The sequence below is a fragment of the Aptenodytes forsteri genome, unplaced genomic scaffold, assembly GCF_000699145.1.
Source record: "Aptenodytes forsteri isolate BGI_AS27 unplaced genomic scaffold, ASM69914v1 Scaffold95, whole genome shotgun sequence".
In the NCBI taxonomy this organism is placed as follows: domain Eukaryota; kingdom Metazoa; phylum Chordata; class Aves; order Sphenisciformes; family Spheniscidae; genus Aptenodytes; species Aptenodytes forsteri.
In genome coordinates, this window is record NW_008794624.1 from 936213 (window position 1) to 953970 (window position 17758).

The window sequence follows — 17758 nt, forward strand, 5'->3', positions numbered from 1 at the left end:
GATGCAGCGGTTGGAGCAGGGGGACGGGGCGCAGCACGGGTGCATAGTCGTGTTTCTCCAACTGTGCTACTTTGGGTGAGCCATCAAATCTTTCGCTGGTTTTGAGATACTCCTCTGTTAGGTGAGGATGTGCCTAGTCTGGCAATGGATGTGATTCAGTAGCTAGAGCCTTTAAAAACCCTTAAATTCTGCTAAATTGTGCTAGAGTGGCAGCATTAGTCTGCTAGCCCTGCACCAGAGCAAAAGCAGTGCTTTGTGGCTGAGATATCCTGCATCTCCATACAGGTCCCCTAAATTGTCTGATCCTCCAGGTTAGAGTATCTGACATTTCAGCCAGATTAAGGGCAGCAATAAGCAGATATCCTATAATATATTCATCACCTGGAGGCAAAGATTATTACTCCGTATTAGGGATTGTCATTTCCAACATATCCCTCGGTTGCCCCAATTCGCAGGAGCTCTGACAATCGTTATTCTGCGTCCTCTGCTGGGAGTTGCGCTTTTCAAACTGCAGTGAACTTTGTGGAAATACAGAGGTTTCCATTTTTCAGCCTTTTGATTTAAAATCTCTAGATGATTGTTCAACTCTGGCAGGGAACCATTCAAAATACATTCCAAAATATTCATCATTCCAGCAGGCTAAGAAACATAAGATGTAGCAATTTATTAGCTAATGTGAAATGCATTTGCTGTCCAGAAGAGGCTAAGGATGGAGGTGGATCTGAGCCTGATTTCCCTTTGCATCCTGCAGAGCTGGAGTGCGGAGCACGCTGGAGCCTGTGGTCCGTCCCATCTGCCCTCCTGTTTTGCTGAATGTCCCTGTGTCCAACAAAAAGCCCCCAGAGCCCAGCAGCAGCCTTGTCCCTCCTTCCTGTCCCCTGGCCTTAGAAGAGCAGGTTTTCACTATGGACCTGGGAAGGAGAAAGAGTTGGTTTGAAATGGCCCTACACAATCTAATCCCTTTGCCTCCTGTAGTGATGCGAGATGTAAAAGTCCTTTATCCCCCACCCGAGGAGCGTGCTCCCGGTCAGGATGCTCAGCCCTTGGAAGAGGCAGGTGGGCTGGATGCTGACAGCCGGGCTCAAGTTCTGTTATTTCTGGATCTCGGATGCCATCGTTTTTCCAGTTGTGATCAAGAGGGAGCCATAAAATGCATTAACGGTCAAAATCTGGATTTCTAAGCGAAGCTCTGCAGAGGCTCCAGTGCAGTTTGCTTGGTAGGGGCGATGGTAGTGGTGGCCTGATTTGGTCGAAACACATTTGTTCTTGGGTGCTAATGAAAGGGGAGCGCAGCCTGTGGAGAGCTGGTTTCAACGTTCTCACCGTCGTTTGCACTGCCCCTTCTCCCGGCCCATGGTGCCCCATGGTCCCGGCACAGTCGTTCTGTGCCATGCAGTTTGCAGTCCTGGATATTTCAACAATAAACAGATGAAAAATCCATTGAGAACAGTGTTTCTGCCTACCGGTGGGGCCAGCTGGCGCGTGCATCCCACCGGTCATTGTCTGTCTGCTCGCGCAGGTCCCATGTACCAAAAAAACATGTCCAAGTGAATTTCCAGATCCAGCCGGGATGGGGCTGTTTAATAATGGCACTTCTCAGCAGCACAGTGGGCCTCCACGGGGACCTGAACAAGTGGAGACATTCATGAAGTCGGTCAGCTTGAGTCAGTCTTTCCCGGTGCGGGCGGGAGACTGCTGGGTAACGTTTGCAGACTCTTGCGGCTGCCACAGCATTTGGAAGTGAGCCAGTTGAAAGACCCGAAATGCCAAGTGGTTCATCTGCAACATATATATGGACTGAAAAAAAAATCCCCCGCAAAGCAGCCCTTTTCTATCTTGGCAAAACCTTTTTTTTCCTTTCTTTTTTCCTCTCCTTTCCTCCTCCTTTCCTCCTCCTTTCCTCCTCCTTTCCTCCTCCTTTCCTCCTCCTTTCCTCCTCCTTTCCTCCTCCTTTCCTCCTCCTTTCCTCCTCCTTTCCTCCTCCTTTCCTCCTCCTTTCCTCCTCCTTTCCTCCTCCTTTCCTTTTTTTCTTTTACACTTACCTGCTTCTTGCAAAAATATCTCTAATTTTTCCTGTTAGAAAGTTTTTCTAGCTGAAGTTCATGAGGATTTTGTGCCACTTTTTTTAAACACTAGAGAAAATGTAATAAAAGCAGTGCTGCCCAGCGTTCAGGTGGGTGTGCACTGGGAGGGGGACTGCAGGGTCCCCGCTTCGTGGCTTCTGGCTGATGCATCCTTCTATGTGAGTACTAACAGGGAGGCTCAACCTTCTGAATCTGTGGCCGTCAGAAGAGGGTGGAAGTGGTTTCTATCTATTTGGGTCTCAGGGACTACTCTGAGGGCTGGAGAGACCTTGAAAAGACTGAAGTGTACCATCCAGAAGGGTTGGAGCAACCATAGTATTGTCTGTGTTGTGCTCCTGGCTCCAGCACAACCCATTAACCCCTGGCCTAAGCACCAGCACCGCATCGTTTTTGCTCTCTCCTAGGGACTCCTTCCTGTGGAAGGAATCAAAATCCACCCCACGCTTGGTCCCTGCAATGAGGGAGTCTCCCTAACACGTTCTGTATTTTGTTGTCTTGCCCAGCAGCTTGGTGTCAAAGGGCATATTGATCCCTGAGACCTGGGGCATAGGTGACACCTGTTTGTGATTCGTGTCGAGCTATAGGTCTGTGGCTCACCTCTGTACATAAAGAGAAAGGGGACACCAGGTAAATCCAACAGGAAAGCAGGTGGAAATAATACTGTGTGCCTTTTGTGTAACGTGTAAGCCTGTGGAGCTCGCTGGAGGGGGATATGAGTGTGGAAAATAGATTAATAGCCTGTCCTTGCCTAATTGTCATGACAGTCGTTGCCACTATCTTTGAGGCAGCTGGTGGTATCCAGGTGGATGTGGATACTGGCCTTCCTGGTGCACCAGTCTGCTCCTCATGGGAAGTCCTCGTTACATGGTCAAGCTAAGAGCAGTGTTGACTCTTAAGAAAAATACTCTCAGCCGTTGTGCTGGTTTGGGTATACACCACATACATGTTAGAGTTAAAAGGGGCAGCATTACACAATTCGGCTTTTCAAGCCTTCGTAGAAAGGACAAGAAAGGGTGCCGGAGAGGAGAGGAGAAAGACGTTATCTGGAATGAACTAGGGCAGGGAGGGGGCCAAGAGCATAGAGAGGCGGCTTTGGAAATGAGAAAATACCGATGAGGCAGGGCGGAGGTTAGGAAGTTTGATCTTGGCTGCATGAATGCCGTTCCTAAGATGAAACATCAGGACACATGGCATGGGAAGGAGAGCTGATGGGAAGAGGATGTGGGTGTTGGAAGTCATACCCCTGACCTTGCAAAGCCGTGACTTTACACGTGTTCAGCGCTGCCAAACGCACTGATCCCAGGTCTTACCCAAGAATAAGGAAGGGGCTGTGAAGGCTGAGGTGCTCCAGCTTTCCAGGGAAGGACTGGTGGTCATACTGGCACCAGTGGCTGGATGTCATCACGGAGGAGTGCTGCGCTGGGAAGCACAGACCCGTTTTAGATACGATACCTTTGCATATGGTGGTAGGGTTTGGCTGGTGGAGTTGTGTGATTGCATTTCTGCTCCTCTGCCACAGGTCCAATGCCTTTGCGGCATCGGACTACCCTAATGAGGGACTTGAGGGGGACTGTAGCCCCCTAGGATCCTGTCCCCTCCCGAGCCTGGTAAATCCACCCCACTGGATCGCGGCCACAGTCTGGTGGTTTGGTCTCTTTGTCAGTTACAAAGTGCAGTCTCACAGAACATGATTTGCCGCTGGCAGGCTTTTAAAATATGTGTTTGCTTTTGATTATATTTTTTTAAAATTAATTTTCCAAGGATCAATGTGGTAATGCATATAAAAATTACAATATGTAAAACAAAGTATAAAAGCATACAAGGAATTCCAAACACATAACATACTGTGCCTTGGAGCTTATGAGATCCATACAGCGCTTATTGTATTATGGGAACACTCTGACCCCAAGACCCGGTGGAAAGGCTTGTTAGAAGAGCAGGACTAAGCCATGTGCCTTATGAGCTGTAGGATGCCCAGAAGGAAAACCCTAGCGAATATAAAAGCAGAGCTGTTACAGCAGAACTCAGACTGGTCTGTGGGATCTAGGGGGACTTTCAATGGCTTTGTACCAATTTCTGGAGAAGGATGTATGCTTTTGCCCCCCGCAAATATTGTTCTCCCAGTAATTAACACTTAACGTCATGTCTTTCCAGGGATACTCTTTGGATTTCCATTGGATCATGATTACTTTTTTTTTCTGAACATCATTTCTTCTGTCAACTCCAGCATGCGTGAACGTTGACGTGGTTAGGGAGGATGCACATGCTATAACTGTCCATGTGCTCTGCAGGTTCCCACCAGATGAGAGGCAGAGCACCAGAGCTGAAACCACCCTGAAAAGGAGTTTTATCTTACATTTGCCATAGGATAGAGCTCTTAGCTGCCAGGGAGGAGCTCATGCTGTGGGTCAGGAGCAGCGCAGGTTAGGGTTGCAGGGGGACCTGATCCCCAGCTCTGCAGATCCCCAAAAGTGCAGAGCAGAGCACAGGGGATGCCTCTGCACTCAGGTCCCTGCAGCACCTGGTAAGGCTGGGTGAAGACTGTTTGCATGCTGGAAACTAGTCTTCAGGAGCTCAGAGGTGTCTACAAGCTCTCTACCAGGAAGGCAACAACCCCAAGACCTCGTTCCTGGTGGGCGAGAGTCACCGGCTGGTGCTGTGCCTTGAAACCCACCTGGAAATGTCCCTTTCGGCCATGGTGCAGGCAGGAGGTCCCTCTGCTCGAGCGCCTGTCCTGGTGGAGGACAACAAGGGTTTCACTGTCGGCGCTGGTGAAGCTGTGGTTGTACAGGACCTCGGTGAGTGAGTTCCCCTAGTCTGGCAGGCAGAGCCGAGTGCAATGGGAGACCGTAGGCACGCTATCCATGCAAAAGCTATTCACAGTTCTGTAATGATATGTAATTGTTTGTATGCGGTCAGCTAAAAATTATGCTGATAGGTTCCATATTGCAGACACTTCGCAGAGGAACTGCCGTAGTCCCACGGGTAATGCTGAAAATACACACACTTTTCTATTTAATATTAAAACTCATGTTTTGTATGAAAAATTCAGTATCGACTTTCTGAAGTTCCATGCTCATGCACAAAATAACGTATTTTTTATATGCAAAAATTGAACCTGATTAGTTTATGAGATAATCGAAAGCAAGGGCTTTTCTTTAAAAGAAATATGTTTCTTTGATTTCTTCATTTTTTTTTTTCTGTGTTCCTGGTGATCTTAACAAGACTGGAACTTCAGATACTTGAATTTTCTGTATAATTGAAATAACTTGAGGCCTTGTGCACTGATGGTGCAGAAAAAACAAACAAATAAACAGCAAAAGTTAGAAAAAAGCTCAGCTGATGTTGTGTAATGGGAGAAAAATGGTAGTTCAAAAGTCTCTGTAGTCTGACCTGTAATCACAAACACAAACTTGCTGTTATCGTGGTTGTACAGCTGGGCTTGGTTTCGCTGCTCGTCAGGGCTAGCTTCAGTATAACTTCATAGGCATCTTCTACCTTAACATATTTAGTTTTCTTTTAAGTGTCATCTTCATTCCATATTGCCTACATTTGTGATGTCTGGTGTAGGGTAATTATAACTTTTCCATGTAGCATTTGCGTACCCTGAAGTTAAACCTTATTTCCATTTGAAAATACTTCTCATGCATGGAAATACATATAAACTGGAGTTCATTCTCTCCTGGGAGCTTTTAGAAAGATACTTCAGGCAACTCTGAGCATGAAATCTTATCCGTGTGGGTCCCTTTGCCCCTCTTCTGTCCCTGCTCACATCTGGTGAAGATGACAGATGCTGCTGGGCAATGGGCTCCTGCTGCCCAGAGGAGCGGGGTCCTTCCAGGTGATGCTCGGGAAGAGAAGCTGCAAAACCAGTGATTGACCTGGCTGTCCAGCCTGGTCAAAGACACGGAAAACAAGCTGAGGGAAAATAGAGGTGCAAGGCTTTTCCCCGTTTTCTGCCAAAGTGACGTTTTCAGGCTGGAAAGTGGCTTTTCATGTTGAGATCATCTTGTTTAGGGTGAACCTTGCTCTGGCCGGGCTTGGCACCAAGCGCTGTTGGTGTCTGTCGGCTGTTTTAGATGGGGTGCGATCTCATCTTTGCACGAGCAATGGTGGTGGGACCCCCTGCCCATGGGCAGACCCACTCTGTGGCACACTGGCTCGTCTCCAGCATCCCGCATGAGTGGAAAATCGCTTGAGACGCATCTCAAATCGGTTGGAGCAGGGCTTTGTCATCAGGTGGATTTTGTATGTCCCCGTCCCTGCTTCCCACTCCCCTTCCTGGTGCCTTGTTTTAGTTTTGATTAAACCTTTTGGGTTTGGGTTTTGTTTTTTGGTTTTTATGATATAAGTTGACAAAGCTGCCCTGCGCCCAAAGAGTTGCAGTATTTTGGAGGGATATAATGAATCGAAAGCAAAGCAGAGCGCGAATAAGACTGGAACATGAGCCTGCAAAGGGCTGTAACTGTCTGGACGGCTGATGTTGGGGAGAGGAGTCTGCCCGGAGACAGGGGGGACCCGCGGAAATATTTCTACTCAAGCTTCTTAAAATTTAACTTTAAACCCAATAAAAAAAAAATTCCTTTCCCTTCTATTCTCCTTTTTCCTTTCTTTCTCCACCACTCTGAATAAAACTTTTTTTGGCTTGCAGGATTTTTTTTTTTATTTTAAAAGAGCTAGGGTTTTGGTTTCTAGATTTTTTTTTTCCCCTGTGAAATATTTTGTCTTGTTTTTTCTTTAATCTGTGTTCAAACTTTAGCGGTAACTTCTTATTTTGAAGGCTGTGATTATAGTGTGATGCCTTATTTTCTTCTTGAAATCCTTTCTCAGTTTACAGTTTATATAACTGATGTGACAAATCTTTCCTGCCTTACCGTATATGATATTGCGGTTAAATGTCTCTGTCCCTCACTTAATTAAATCCAATTGTTTACTTTCAATTCGGATCCAATTAATGTACTATAATAGCTGGTTCTGGACTTAATAGAACTGGTCAAAACTTTTCAAAACTGCCCACACGATGTAAATCCCATCTGGAAATTAGTTTTTGTTCTGACCTGGAATGAAAACAAGTATGCACAAGCATTCCTGCAAACTGGAAATCCAAAATATGTTGCGGTTGCAAGTATTGGTGGAAAAAATACTGGTCTTGTAACTTATATGTACGCATTTAGTTCTCAACCCTGTTTTGCTTTGTAATGTATTGTATTTTCAGTGTGGCATCCCAACAGGAGCCATCTGATGGTACCCCAGTGATAGTCACAGACATTAGGACAGACGCTGTGCAATAAGGAGCATAGATCAGAATGTCTTCAAGTGTGGATCTGCCTCGTTGCAAGAGGAGACATGATGAGCAAGGGAAAAAAGAATAGGACGTGTCATACTGTATCACTTGGATCTGCCTCGTTGCAAGAGGAGACATGATGAGCAAGGGAAAAAAGAATAGGACGTGTCATACTGTATCACTTGGATCTGCCTCGTTGCAAGAGGAGACATGATGAGCAAGGGAAAAAAGAATAGGACGTGTCATACTGTATCACTTAGGAGCAATTAAAAATGCTTTGGTGCATCCTAGAAGTGCATTTCTGTATGACACCAGGATTTGCATGTCATGGGTGAATGCAGAAATAACACAGGAAAACACAAATGTGGAAACAGGAAACAAAATCCCCCAGCCCAACATGAAAGGTTGGGATTTTGAAATGAAATTCCCAGATTTTCCAGCATTGGGTTCCTGAGAGAACGTGCATTTCAATCTCTCTGGGGGACGCATTTGCAAGCAGCTCAGCTTTTGAGAACGCTGCTTGTAATAAAACATTTCTGATTAAAAGAATGTTGATGAAAGACTTCTGACCCATCTAAAAAGCTTTAGAGCTGTTTTCCTCTTCTCTCCGTTTCTGCTGACTCCAGTCACTAATGCTGTCAACACTATTTAGGAATACCATTTTTCAGTGTTCAGCGTTGTTTCCTGATAAAGAAATAACGGCAGAAAAAAAAATACCCTGCTGACATGTTGAAGGCAGCCGGTGACTGCTGTGAGCGAGGTGACATTTGCAGACACCTGGGGTTTAGGTGTCTGCATTCCCTTGTTAGCAGTTTTTAATCAGCATACGGCATGTCTGCATGGCAAAATGCAAGGAGTGATCAACCCAGCAGCCCTCTGGTCTAATACGGCTATTATTATTTTTTTTCCACTACCCAAGTAACTTCTGTAGACATTTGGATCTAGCTGTGTTGTGCTGTTCCAGAGGTGCAGTGAAAAGAGATCTCAAAATCCCATCCCTGCTGTCGCAAGTTGTGCTTAGCTGTCGAGCCACCTCCATCCGGCTATGTCTTGGAGAGGGGGTGACTCACATCCCTGCTCTGCGCCAGCCGATGCTGGAGGTACGTTAGCCAACGGTGACCTGACCGTGAGTCACTGCAACACGGCCATTGCCTGCAACTTTCCGTTTCTTGGCCCTGCTATTTTTGGGTCTGGTAATTACGAGGTGAGCTGTGAATCACCGGTGTCTCGCTTTACGCCGAGAGGAAACCAGGCAAATTGTGTTAACGTGCTTGGCAGGAGGGATTCTTGTTCTCCAGCGTTTTACAGGCTTTGGCCCTTCTTCTTGCTCCCCAGAGCAATGTGCTCACCCTTCCTGATGTGTAACTGTCACGCAGGATCTGAGCAATGGCCAGACAGCCTTGGGCTCGTGCTCCCTCCAGCTGGGTGTCGTCTTCTGGGCAGGAACTGATGCTTCAAAGGCCTGGAGGGGATTCCCAAGGGGTCTAAGAGGCTTTTATTGATTTGTTCATCCAGTCCACATAGGCAAGGTTTAGGTTAGAAAATAGCATCAAATGGATAACTTGGAGGCCAGACACACATGTTGACATTGGCCTCTACGGCAGCTGGTCTTGCAATGTTTCTGCCATTCAAAGGGACGATCGTGCCCTAAGGCTTGTTCTTCACCGTTTGCTGGGTTGTGTGGTGCATGGCAGCACAACTATGTTGAAGCTCACCAGTAAAGCTAGGGGGAAATCACTGACCCTTTTTGTAGAGGCTTTGATGATGAGTCAAGAGAGGAACATGCAGGACTTTTCTGCTTCTTTATAAGGGACAGACCCTGTGACGGTGCTAAAGCCCCCAGCAGGTAGAAATGCGTGCATGGCCTTCTGCACAAGCAGCGGTTAAATCCCATCCCTCTGCTTCGCTGCTTCGATTCCCACCACCTGAGCAGGATAGATTCACCTGTAGCCTTGTTTTAATGCCCCGAGATTCCTACGTGTGTTTGTTTTTCTTGCATGTTCCTGCCTCTGCCAGTCCCTTCCCAGCTGCGCTTCACGATCCAACATGCCTGTTAAAAACTGGTCTCCAAACGCTTCCTCTCAGATACAAGAAAACCGAGGGTGTATTTTTGCACCCAGGAATCCCCAGGCTGGAAAGGAGTCTGCAGAGATCATCAGGCTGTTGGAGAAGGACTGAGGGTGGAGGAGCTGTAAACCTGCAGGAATTTGAAAAACCTACTTTAATTTAAAAGGAATGTCCTTTTGTTCCCAAATGGATGGGCCTTGCTCCAAAGGCACTCAGGTGCAGTAACTGTTACCAGATGGGCTGTGAAAAGCAACACAAACAGGTGGTGAGGACAACCATAGACTTTAATTTCCTTGTCAGCTTCTCCCTATGCCTTACATACCCCCTCGAGAACAGGAGGATGAGGGGAGCTGTCATATTTGTATACGGCAAAAGGAATGACTGTTGAGGGGATATTCTGCAACTGTATATAGCAGGTCAAGCTCTTGGACCGTCGTCTGGGCCAAGGTGCGCAGTGATTAACTTAAAATATAATTCAGTAGCACATGCATTTTTATAGATACAATGATCAATATATTTTAATGCATGCTGACATGTATATTGGCTCAGATCCTCCCAGGTGTAACTACTGTTCTTCCACGTAAGACAGTGGGACCACACTGACATTGCCCACCTGGGGCTCTGCCCGGTGTGCTTGGGAGTGTTGAAGGCTGGGGCTGCAGGAGCATGAGAAGCCTTGATGGTTTTGGTGGGACCCCACACATACTGGAGCACCTGAACATCGCACAGGCGACGGCATACCAGCCCTGCAGCCTGAACAGGGCTGTTTTACAGAGGCAGCAGTGGCCTCCTGCTCCTGCAGGCTGGTGCCTTGCTCTCCACTGCTTTCGGTGTGGCTTCCCACGGTAACTGGCGTGTTTGCTGTGCTGTGACTGGTGTGATGAGTGAACATACTTCGGTACAGGTAGGGTAGAAGCAAAACCAGTGTCATAGCCTCCAGCTTGTCCTAATAAAGAGCATTCAAACCACTGGAGCCATCGCTCGCTGCTTGCCAGTACCTGCGAGTGCCCATGCATTGATAGCTCCATCGCTGCTGCTACATTGGCATATGCAACAGCACTGGGAAAAGGAGAGATGGTGCAGAGCAGATATTTGCTAGGAAAAGCCATTTCATAGCTATCTCAGCACTAATGTTGCTCCAGTGACCGTAGGTACAGGCAGTATTGATAAGTGTGACTCCAGATGTATGGATGTACTGATTTATTGCTGGAGTAAATACAAACCAGGCACAAAACAATATGTGCTCTTATGGGACGCACAGTTTGTTGCTCACCACCTTGCTGGCCTGGGCAAGGCAAGGGGGGTGCTGGAGAGTGCACAACTGTTCTTCAGTCAACAGTATCCAACGTGCTTATGCTCAGTCTCTCTCTTACTGGGTTTTTGCTTCCCAATTGCAATGCTATCCATGTCTGTCTGACTGTATTTCCATGTCCTTGGCTTGCAAGCATACAAGTGAAACTGGCTTTTGTGCTTGTCTCTTGTTCAGGCCCGTATCAGTCATGCTTCATTTCCACTGTCTGACACCTCTTTATTCACAGCTCCCCATCTCTGCCCGAACTGACGCCTCTCGATCTGGATGCGGGGAGGATAAGAGAATGCAGTCCTCATTTAAGCCAAATGGAGCTACGTACAGAGAACAACATTACCTTGGCTGTAGTCAAGCCCAGAGTAATAGCTGTTTCCTTGTGCTTTCCTTACTTAGAGATGGGCACACCTTCTCACAGTCAGTAAGAGCTGGCGCAGAACTAGTGCTTACCCCAGAGGGCTGTATTATGTCCCAGTAAGGGCATTTGGAAGGAAATTTCCTTAAGGAAATTTGAAGCCGAGAGAACAGGGGTTCATGATTCTTTATGGTCAGAAAAGGTTTCTAGGATTGTCAGGAATGGGGAGATGCATTTTGGACTTTTTTGTTTCTTTTTAGAGGTAAGGAAGCTGAGGCACTGGGTAGCTTGAGAGAGCTGGTACAAGTCTTACGCAGTTGAGCTGGGAAATAAATGCTTGGAGTCAATGCACTTTCCACCTCCTTTTTACATGGGGACTAACACAGCGTGGTTAAGGTGTGGTGTTGAAATTGTGCGAGCCCCTTCCTAAGCCCTTTCCATCTTGAAACTCTTGAGGTTATTCACCCCATTGCTGTGGGCTCTTAGCTTTCTAGCCTTTCACATCTCCAATTGTCTCTCCTAGATGATCAGCTGAACTCAGAAGAGAAGAAGAAAAGAAAGCAGAGAAGGAACAGGACTACCTTCAACAGCAGCCAGCTCCAGGCATTAGAGAGGGTCTTTGAGAGGACACACTACCCCGATGCCTTTGTACGGGAAGACCTTGCACGCAGAGTCAACCTCACTGAAGCCAGAGTTCAGGTAATCCCCGCACCTTGTATCCAGACACACCTCGCCTGGGGGTGGTCATCAGGCCATTCCAGTACAGCAGCAGAAATCCTCGAGGTCTGCGTGGCACACTAGGGTCACCAAGCTTCTGGGTCATGCTGTATTGCAGTCCCAAGCGTGCCATGCCTTGAGGAGGACTGCCAGGTCTGATCTGTCACTGTACTTACCACCTGCCCAGTCAGATATGTTCATATGGTTCGTTCAAGGCGAAGATGTTGGATGTCCTGTGCTCAGGCTGCTCACATTACCTTGAGCTGCTCCGCTCTTAGCTTGCAAGCCTGACCTTCTGAAGGTCAAAGCAGACCACGGAACATGTCTTGTACAGCACTGCCAGGCCTTGCTGCCTACAGCACAGGACAGACCTGGTCCCACAGGGACCTCACTGAGCCAGTTCCTCGCATGAGGGCTTTATCAGGACAGACATAAGGATTGTCTTGTCATTAGAGTTTCTAGTGACAGGCATGCCAAAGCAGCCTGCTTTTACAGAGTCCTGTCTTGCCCAGAAGGGCAGAGGTGGTGTGGTAAAAGGGTGAGTGTCGCAGCAGAGCTGGTTGTGATGGTTGGTGGGTCTGTGCACTTCCTATCCCAGGTGTGGTTCCAGAACCGGAGAGCCAAGTTTCGCCGGAACGAGAGGGCCATGCTGGCCAGCAAGAACGCCTCTCTGCTCAAATCCTACTCAGGGGACGTGACCGCCGTGGAGCAGCCCATAGTACCTCGCCCAGCTCCGAGACCCACCGACTATCTCTCCTGGGGTACCGCCTCGCCTTACAGGTGGGTGAATAACCCCTCTGGGCTGATGAATTTCTGGCATAGTATAGAGCAGCCTGAGAGTGGCCCTCAGACAGCTCTAATGGGCTGTTTATATTCACATGGGACAACTGGAGGATACAGCAGTTTGACCACCCCACTGGTTTTCTTTACCTGTTCCCATCCTACCCCATCTCACTGCCAGGCTTGCAAAGTGGGCTTGGTTCAGCATCATCGTGGCTCTCTGGGAGTTGGGTCCATGGGAGGTTGTAGCTTTTTTGATGGTCTCTCTCTGCAATTCAGGAAGTTTTGAAAGAGGATCAGGTAGAAGTACATGAAAACAGAAGGGGTTGCACTTGCTTCCCTAGTGCATCCAGTTTAAAGCAAGGAGGAAACTTTTCCATGAGACACAGATCCAGGGGAGGCGATGGCAGAGCACTTGGGGAGGCTCAGCCACCACAGTGACTGGAAGAGGGAGTTCTGTGACTGTCCCGTGGCAGTCACTGGTTGGGATGCAAGGAAGGGCTGGGAATTCACTCCATGCATGTTGCTCCCAGCCCTCCCCTCAATGGTCAGCACTGAACTGGTGAGCAATTTCTTTCTAGTTGCTAGAGCAGCAGCATGTGTGTGAATGAGCTGTGCCGTTATGCGGTGCTGTGGTTTGCCCGCAGTAAGGACCAGGTGTCTCTGGGTGGCAGACTGGTGTTCAATGTCCGTCTCCTGTGGCCAGCACTGCTTAAAGGGTGGCAGGAAAGAAGTGCAGATGTGGCAACCCTAGTCTGCTCAAAGGATCTGGGATGTCCATGCATGTCACAGGCCTCCCTGTCCTTCTCTGTGCCATCCACAGCCCAGCAGGAACTGGGTGTGGATGCAAGATCCACAGGATGTGTTCGTTTGTGGGGAGCCAGCTGGCTTGTAGGCAGTTAAAAATTAGGTTGGTGGGTATTTTTTAGCACAGTGGCTTCATTGTTGGTCAGAACCTTGGAGCCTTTGGCTGGATTTCTTCCTGTTCATCTGGCTTGATCACAGCCAGCTTCCCACTGGCTTCCAGGAATCACACCAGGCCCGGGACCTCTCTTCCTCAGTCACCTTGACCCCCTTCTTGCACCCCAAACATTGTTTGCACAGTTAGGTCTGCAAACACGTGGCTTCCCTGATAGTTTGCTGCTTCAGTGCCATGGGGTCCTTCCTCATCCACCCTGTAGCTCTAGAGGAACAAGTCATAGGTTCACCTGCTCCAGATACTGAACAGGATGCTTTTGATGACCACCAGTTTGGTCTTAGAGATGGCCCTTATCCTTTGGATTTTATCTGAGGACTGCTGTCTGGCAAAATCCCCCTTTTGGGGTTTAGGCTTTGTCTCTGTGAAGTGTTCCACAGTGTTGCATCCTAAGGAGGAGTTTGGGTGGGTGAGTTCAGGGGAGAGAAGCACAGGTCCTTCCCCACCCCGCTGAGACTGCTTTGGTCACAGTACCAGATGCCTGCTTGAACACTCGTGGCTTATTTCTACCTCTCACACTTTTAAAAATAGATCGTCCCTCCCAAGATGTTGTTTACACGAGGGGCTTCATAACGGCTTCTAGGAGAAGACCCTGCAAAGGTAACTTCCAGGGGCACACTGGGAAGGGCTGTCTGGGGCTGCTCTGGGCAATGAGAAGCCCAAAGCATCTGGGATGTGCGAACAAGGAGAGCAAGGGAGAAGGGAAAGCCTTAGGGATGGTTTTCTCCCCCTGAGGTCCAGACCTGGTTGTGCCTCTCCATGGTGCGAAGACGCATCCTCACTGTCTTGATATCTTCTCCTTGACTTAAGCCAAGACATTTCAGCAAAGATATTTGCAGCTTACAGCCATCCCCACTGGCCGACACACCAAACCAGCATGGACTGTCACCCTCCCACTGCCCTGCAAAGGAGTAGAAGGCATTGGCAGAGGAGCAGAGCAGCTGGTTTCCACAATGTGGAGTGGTCAGGACCCTCAGACACTTTATGCTCCCCAGGCTTTCTCATCCTGCTGGGCGTCTCTTAGCAATCACATGCGTCTTAATGGGCACCCAGGCCAGGTTGTCACAGCCTCATTAAGGCTTTGAACTGAGTAGGGTTATTAAAGTATTGGACACTTGGTGAAAAACAGCCTTGCAGAGTGTTTGCATGGCCCTCTGCCCCCTCCCCATCTCCCCGGTGCTGCTGTACCAGCCGCTGATTAACGGCTAGTCCAGGAGAGGGCTGAGAGCTGCGTTGGCCGGTGCTGTTTTTAGTCTTAGATCTGGGGAAAATTTTCAATCAGTGTGTTTATTCTCCAAATACATTCAGCCACAGGTCAACCAAAGCTATTTGCAGATCTGTGTCACATAGATAGCCAAGTAGATACTATTATTTTTTTGAAGTTGAAATGTTTTGCTTAGACATTTTTTAGCATAGGTTCCTAAGAAAACAAGACTAGCAGTCGCGCTGTCAGCCTGCAGTTCCCACTCCAACAAACTTTGACTCCATGGGCCACTGAAAACCATATTTGAAAGAAGGATGTTAGGTCTCAGAAACATGATGTTCCTCTGTGTTTCATGAAATCAGGCAGCTGAGTAGAGGAAGGAGATTCTTTTTGTGCCTGAATGGGGCGGAGGGAGGGGGCAGCAGGGTGACTTCAACCCTTATTAGACCCTAGAGGGTCTCTGGACCAACCCTTCAAGCCATATTGATGTTTGGAGACAGCCTTCTTGGGCACTGGTCCTTGTGGAATAACTTGCTAAAAGAGAGCGTTTCTGTAGATTTTTGATTTAGCAGAGATTTCACTGGGCAACAGTAATTTTCCCCACACCTCTGGGGAGCTGAGAGCAGGAGGCACCCCAGAGGTTTAGACCAGACTTGGACAGCAGTTGTATATGGGTTTTGAATGGGGACAGTTTGCACCCAAGACTGAAAATTCCTATTTTATCTAAGCTAGAGCATCCTTGAGGCTCTTCTCATTTCTTCCAGCATAAAACCATGGGGGAGATGCACCCTATGGAAATGGGTGGGAACGGGTGCTTTAGTGGCCATCAGCTATAGACCCTGCAAAACTTTGCGACGCCTCTGCAGGCAACACTCGGCTTCTCGCATTGCTACTGACTTACAGGGGAGAGGGTAAAGTCCCCAACCTTGAAGTCAGCCACAGAGAGGAAACTGAGGGGGTGCGTGGCCAGCTGGGGAAGGCTCCAGGCACACCGATCCATCGCGTCCCAGACCCCGGCAAAATGCAGCCGATGTACCCCATGTTGGGCAGTGTCGAACACCCCTGAGCCCCGGGGGTGCATGGGGAGCTCCACAGCTCTTCCTCACCAAATCCTCTGGTCAGGGCTGCTATGGCTTTCTTATCTGAAAGGTTTTGGGTTCTTCTGAAGGAATAAATTGAAAAAGGATAAGTCTATATTTTTAAGGATACGCCTGTATTTTGATGTGTGTATTTTAATGTCCATCCTCCATATCCTTCCAGTAGCTGCTAGAGACTTTCAAAGTGTCCTGAATGTGTGCTCTTCTGGGGAGAGTTTTCAGTGCTTTTCCCTGGATGGGTGTAAGCAGCTGTATATCCGCGAGTCTTACCTGTCATTTCCGTGGGTGTAAGCTGTCGTGTTTCCACCAGGGCTGATGCAGAGATGACAGTTCCTCTCTGAAGAAGTTCTTTTTTCCCTGATTTTAAAGTGAGAAATAGGAGTCATTTGGCCTGGGATGGGACCTACTAGTATTGCCTAGTCTGGATCTCCTGGAGGCTGAGGATTCAGACAGTGCTGAATTGCATTTAAACTCCTGGCAGGTCAGCGCTGCTCTGCAAAGTCAGAGATACCGCCAGCGCTTTGGGGCGAGCATGCATGCCCATGGCCTGGATCTGTGTGTGCAGCAAACACCCACCTCCCTCAAGGGAGATCTGCTGTTGCAAAGGCTCTTCCAGTTGTGGAGATCAGCACTGGAAGGAAAAAAGAAAAGAAAAAAAAGAAAAGAAAAAAGGAAAAAAGCAAGCTGTCTTATTTCTTGGGCTGTGAGCGTTTCCCAGAGCTTCGGACGTGAGCCACTCGCACAGGCGGTTGGAACAGGTCAGCACCAGACCTGAGCTTGCCTCCAGGAGAGCATTTGCAGTTTCCTTCTGAACACACTGGATGCATTAAATGGGTGTCTCTAGTTCACCTCCTGTTTTTCAACTGGTTTTTATCTGTGGACCCACGTATAGGAAATGCAACACGTCAGATAGTTTGCTGTGTTTTGGGGTGGGGGGGTTGCTTTTCCAGAAACCTGGGACACAAGGGTTAAACAAGTTTTCTAGTGGTCTGGAAAGCAGATTTGCAAACTTTTGGTAGGATAAGAAAGGACTCTGAGATCTTTGTTCATCCTCCACTGCCAAAAGTAATGTTTTTCATGAATAAAGACATGATTTGAAGGGAGATAAAATGTTTTGGGTTTTTTCCCTTCATCCTTTAAGGCATGCTCTGTATGATCAGCTGAAGTTTTGAGGGAAAAAATGTGGAAATTTGCATTCCAAAAGGCTGAAACCAAAAAGCATCACAATTGTTGAAATGGGTTTTTCCCAGAGTGTTTCTTTAATGTAACGTGTTTCAGAAGTGACGTGACTTCCCAAGCAATAAAACCAGCATCATGCTCTCATCAAAAAGACATTGCTTCCAATGGGAATACTTTTAGGGACAATGGTCTTACTGGCAGGCTGGGCTCCCTGACCTCATTGTAAATCTTTTGGGTTGGGAAATAGGAAATGGAATTTTTCCTATTGACTTCAACCAGCTTTGGCATTGGCTTTCCCCGGGTAAGTGAACTGCAGCAGAGATGTACAGGGGTGTTAAATAAAAAGTAGTGATAATTCCCTGCTCACATAAGATATACGTCCCGCAGGTATGGAAACCCCAGGGTTTAACCTTGCTGCGGTGCGTGTCTGCTCTCTGTGTGCTGCAAAGACCACGTCTGATGTGATGTTTCTCTCTTTCACAGCGCCATGGCCACCTACTCTGCCACGTGTACCAATGCCAGCCCAGCGCAGGGCATGAATATGGCCAACAGTATTGCCAACCTGAGACTGAAGGCAAAGGAATATAGTTTACAGAGGAATCAAGTGCCCACAGTCAATTAACGACTGGAGGCAGCTGCCTTGCAGAAAGAGAAAATACAACAGCACCCGTCCTGCTTTGCAACTTGTTTGTGCTGAAAGAAAAAAAAA

At 48.0% G+C, this 17758-nt stretch overlaps 1 protein-coding gene across 1 annotated transcript; it reads left to right on the forward strand.

Moving 5' to 3' along the window:
- The first annotated feature begins 4779 nt into the window (after window positions 1–4779).
- On the forward strand, window positions 4780–17758 carry PRRX1 (paired related homeobox 1). The gene is made up of 4 exons (XM_009273318.1): window positions 4780–4882; window positions 11620–11795; window positions 12412–12593; window positions 17533–17758. Exons 1-4 carry the CDS (start codon window positions 4780–4782, stop codon window positions 17669–17671), a joined length of 600 nt encoding a protein of 199 aa, XP_009271593.1. The 3' UTR covers window positions 17672–17758.